The 5,271-nt window shown below is 42.9% G+C and overlaps 1 protein-coding gene across 1 annotated transcript; it reads right to left on the bottom strand.

The window, feature by feature from the left end:
- Positions 1-1,702: 1,702 nt before the first annotated feature.
- On the bottom strand, positions 1,703-4,775 carry LOC5568003 (polypeptide N-acetylgalactosaminyltransferase 3). The gene is made up of 4 exons (XM_001657761.2): positions 4,232-4,775; positions 3,139-4,171; positions 2,970-3,071; positions 1,703-2,905 (listed from the first exon to the last, which is right to left on the bottom strand). Exons 1-4 carry the CDS (start codon positions 4,357-4,359, stop codon positions 2,183-2,185), a joined length of 1,986 nt encoding a protein of 661 aa, XP_001657811.1. The 5' UTR covers positions 4,360-4,775; the 3' UTR covers positions 1,703-2,182.
- Positions 4,776-5,271: the final 496 nt, after the last annotated feature.

Genomic DNA, 5,271 nt, shown 5'->3' with positions numbered 1-5,271 from the left:
CAGCCCCTCTTGTGGACTGCTGGAGAACAGTGAAAGCAACCATCAACGATGCAGCTGTGAGCAATGTCGGGTACGTGGAACGAAGTCGACGGAACGATTGGTTCGACGAGGAATGTAGGCAGATTCTGGTGGAGAAGAATGCAGCGCGGGCGGTCATGCAAGGGACCCGTCAAAACGTGGAGCGTTATAGACGGAAACGGCAACAGCAGACCCGCCTCTTTCGCCACTGGTCTCAAGAAACACGTAAGTTCTATCAGAAGCTCAACGCATCCCGCAACGGCTTCATGTCACGCAGGAATAAGGATGGGAACATTTTGACGGACGAGCGTGAAGTGATCGAAAGGTGAAAGCAGCACTTCGACGAATACCTGAATGGCGCTGAGAGCACAGGCAATGGCGGTCGAGAGTCGAGACAACGAAGGAAACGCCTAAGTCAATACTGCGGACGATGGAAACCAACCAGCCCGCACTTTGAGGGAGGTTAAGGATGTCATTCATCAGCTAAATAACAGAAAAGCTGCTGGTAAGGATGGTATCAGAGCTGAATTCATTAAGATGGGCCCGGAGAGGTTGGGCATTTGGCTGCACCGGCTGATAGGCACAATCTGGGAAACAGAATAGCTACCGGAAGAGTGGAAGGAAGGGGTTATACGCCCCATCTACAAGAAAGGTGACAACTTTAGAGTGATCATCTTCTGCCGTCTATCACTTGTAGTAAACGAAGTCGTTGGCAAGTTATCAAGCCGGCTACGTTGACGGCCAAATCGCCTACGTTGATCGCCAACGGACCAAATTTTTACTGTACGGCAAATCCTCCAAAAACGTCGTGAATACCAGGTCCCAACGCATCACATTTTCACACCCGCACCGAATGTACTATGCACAAAACGCTCATATAACCGGTAGTTCTCTACGGGCATAAAATGTGAACGATGCTCGAGGAGGACCTTCAAGCACTTGGGGTCTTCAAACGTCGGTTGCTTAGGAAAACGGTGTGTGGCGGCGAAGGATGAACCAGGAGCTCGCCCAACTCTACGGCGAACCCAGTATCCAGAAGGTGACCAAAGCTGGAAGGATACGATGGGCAAGGCATATTGCAAGAATGCCGGACAGCAACCCTACAAAGATGGTGTTCGCTTCGGATCCGGTTGGTACAAGGAGGCATGGAGTGCAGTGAGCTAGGTGGGCGGATCAAGTGCGCATCAATTTGGCGAGCGTAGGGCAGAACCAAGGATGGAGAAATGCGGCCACGAATCGAGTATTGCGGCGTGAAATTGTTGATTAATTAAAAAAAATAAATGAATGAATGCATCCAAGCCAAACCTCGATTTTTCAAGAACATAAATCTATAGAACCTGACAACCGTTCTCGATGAAAATTTGATCGATTGGTTGCCACCAGCAACCAGTGAGTTATATAGTATATAGCTTTATCCTATATTATTTTGAAATGCTGCCATTCAACAATAAAACCAGTGAGCAAGATGGAGTAATAATTAAACTCATCGGCAAAAAAATAGATGGGCGAAAAAAAAATGTGGGATCTCTTGTGCGATCATACTAGTCTGCTTCTTTAGCTTAACTTCGTTCTACGAAGGACTTTGAAGGCTTATCTATCTGAACTTGAGCAATTTAGAGCATTCACTTGTTGGTTAAGATCTTATTTCGGATTAACAGTAAGTATATTACAAAACTACAGTTTGTTAGTGAACTAGTACAAAGATTTATTCATATTATTTGTATCGATCTTGAATGCTTTAATATCACAGATTAAAACTTAACCGTAACACAATCAACCATTTGAAACTCAATAAGGAGACAATTCAACACAAGAAACACACATCAGATGAGCAAACCGAAAACCAAATCATAAACCATCTGAAAGAACACATTCAAATTAAGTACATCTAGGTTAACGGGAATGCTTCGAAATTACACTATTAGTCTGTTAACGTCCAAATGGCATGGTATCTTACGTTTTTCTCTGATTTCTTATAATATGCTGTCAGTTAATATTGTGAAATACCTTGTTGGGTCAAGAGATTCTTGAAAATACTGTTGGTAGCAGTTGAGCATTATTGAAATTATGTCTTTATATCAGCGTGTCTGTGCTTGTGGCATGTTTGTGTTAACTAGTGCATTCAGTAAAATGTTTGTGCCCGGGTTTACAGTGTGCGATGCAGTTACTTCCAAGCTACCGGAAATAGCATCCACTTTTGCAGTTCATTTCGCACGTCGCACGGATTCAGAAGAACCTCCAGCTTGTCCTCGGGGTCATCCTTGATTAGGGTAACACCCCGCTCCAGACAGTCATTGCTGTCGATGTTCCGCACGTGATACGTATCAGTCTCGTAGACCCACCGTTGGGCGGATTTATTGCTTCCACAAGTCACCATCTTGATCTTCCTAGCCTCTTCGATGATTTGTTCTCCATCTACCGAAGTCTTGCGGAAAGAGTCCAAGCAGACGCCTTCATCAGTCATTACGCGACCGTAGTCGTCTATAACAAACTGCTCATCCAACACGTTTATCAAAAGGGAGCACTTCTTGAGGAATGACTGTCCATACGGTTGGTTGATGATCGAATTAGATTTGGGCTTCTGCAGACAGAAGGAAGTGTGTTTGGCGGCCTTCATGGAATCGCCGATTTTCTTCACGTTTTCTGAGAGATATTTGATGAGGAACTTCCATTTCAGCTCTGGGTTCAAATTTTTGACAATCAAATTGATCTTTTTCATGAGAGTGATATACTCCTGGTGGTCAAACGTGCTGAGATCGATTGGTTGAATACGGCCGAAAAATTTGTTGGGTGCGGGGAAGAAGTTCTGCGGCCATATTTTGCGCAAGTACCAGTCGAAGGACTTGCAACTCAGGTGCTTTTTGAGTGCAACGCGAGAGGAGACGTTCTGAAATACGACATCGTTTGTTAGTTTTACTGTAAAGCAAACTAAGCATACATGTAAACATTACCAAACTTTTGAATTCTTCCGTGCCTTTGTTGAATTTGAAGAAAAATTTGGCCCAATCATCCATCCAAACAAGAGCAACTCGCGCCAAGTTTTCATTGAGGATCTTTTGGAAATACAGATACAATATAATTAGTTCACTATATGTTTTCGGAACTTGTATTCCAACTTACTCCACTGACACCACCAGGAAAGGTGTACGGCGAGCTCTTCCTAAACAAGTGTCCCACATGTGAACAAGGAGCAATTTCGATTTCTCCACCGCACTGCCATATACGGAAAGACATCTCCAGATTGTCGCCTCCCCAGATCTTCAACCTTTCATCGTATGCCCCGACATCGAAGAAATACTTCCGGTCAATCGTGAACAACCCTCCGGCCATTGCAGGCGTATGAAACGGCATAGTCGTATCCTTCCGCCTTTCTGCCAGTTCTTCGTCGCTCAAAGTATACCACCGAAAATGCATCTGCCAGTTGAACGCACCCCAATGGAACTCGAAGCTCTTGATGTAGGAAAAGTTGTCATCCGAAATGATGTCTATCACTGGACAAACTACTTTCTTGGGGTTCTCCTGCACCCGTGCCAGCAACGGTTCCAACCAGCCCGGAGAACACTCACAATGGGCATCCAAGAACGTCAGAGTATCTCCCGTTGCAACTCTAGCTCCCATCAATCTAGCAGCTACCAGTCCTTCTCGTTTATTCAACCTCAAAATACTAATCACAACCGGAAGCTTTTGCACGTAATTCTCCAAATCATTTTTCAGAAATCTCCTATCGCTGGCGTCATCTACCAGCAAAATCTCTTTTATCAAATGCCTCGGCGAACGAATAATCACACTCCAAACCGTGCGCAGCAATACCGACCATGCTTCATTGTGGAAGACGATAATAATTGACGTCGTTGGCAACTTGGAAGGATACTCTTTGCTCACACATTTGGACTTTCGCACGTCCGGCAGTGACCGGTTCAAAGCCACCCGATCACTGGCCAATAAGTTATATCGATTGATCTGAAACAACTGCTGCATGAGAAGCAGATCTTTTGCTTGAATTACCACCGGGTCTCCATTCTCGCCAACTCCCGGCACCGGAGCAAAATTATTGGTGTTGAGGAAATCTTTCGATACGTTCCCTACCGAGCCGACTCCAACGTAGTGTCCAACGATTTGTGGTATGCGTGGCCGATCCCTCAGTTTGCTGCTTCTGAAATATCAAATTTACATCAGAATTTGATCATGACTTCTTAAGCCATCAAGAACTCACCTCACACTGCGTTGGTAATTGATAAATTTCTCCACCGAATACTTCGATATCAGGTAAAACAGATAAACCGACAACATAAACGATATGATGATGTAAATGTAGAATATTTTCACTCGTAATCGAAACATGGTTCCTCCTGCTGGCTTCGGATGACTTACGCCTCCCGGGTAGATTGACACTTGAATTTTGGCCACGATGGATAAGTTTGGACAAACACGGATGCTGTTTATCGAATGTTTTCGTTCGTTTCCATTTTCAGCATCGAAAAATGTAACTTTTGAAATGCACTCAATTATCTCGATGAAGTTGAATAATGCCTATCATTTCCTAAAACTAGCTGTCCAAAGAATATCACATCCTACGAAAGAAACGAATAAAACCAGATTTAATCAATGAATAATGTTTTCGTTCCGACTGCTGATGCGCTGTCATTCGGTTATTCGCTTTCCTCCTTTCTTCCTTTACGACTGATAATAAACCAGAGAAATGAGTATTGATGTTCAAGTCTTAAAGTTAATCTTCATTAGTTTATTGAATAAGCCAACAACGCTAATGACGCCAAATATCAACAATTGACCCTAGCATTAACCATTGCAAGCAATCAATGTTAATTAAAAAGATTATTCATTCGAATAGTAACCCAATGTTATGCATTTTACAAATAAGTTTATCACGTTGTTTGCTATCAAATACGAAACATATGAAACATGACCACCACTACACGTCAGTTACGGTCCCGTCACTGAAAAGTATTAAACAGTGCTCCAATTGTTGCATACATTTTGGCGTTTTCCGTGGGTATGGTACACTATAAAATCATTTTATACCAATTCGAGTATGTTTCACACAAACATCACGATGGCAATAATCAACGTAAAATAATCAAGTACGAAACGTGTTCGATACCAAGAAGTGAATCCTATAGTAAAAATCCAATAAATTTAAATGTATAAACTGTCACAGGTATGTCCATATATTTGCCATTTCAATTCCTGAAGGATTTCTCTGTGACAACTTTTAAGAAAAATTCTTAAACTGAA

Source organism: Aedes aegypti, chromosome 2, assembly GCF_002204515.2.
Source record: "Aedes aegypti strain LVP_AGWG chromosome 2, AaegL5.0 Primary Assembly, whole genome shotgun sequence".
Lineage (NCBI taxonomy): Eukaryota > Metazoa > Arthropoda > Insecta > Diptera > Culicidae > Aedes > Aedes aegypti.
This window is presented reverse-complemented; position numbering and strand designations above follow the sequence as displayed.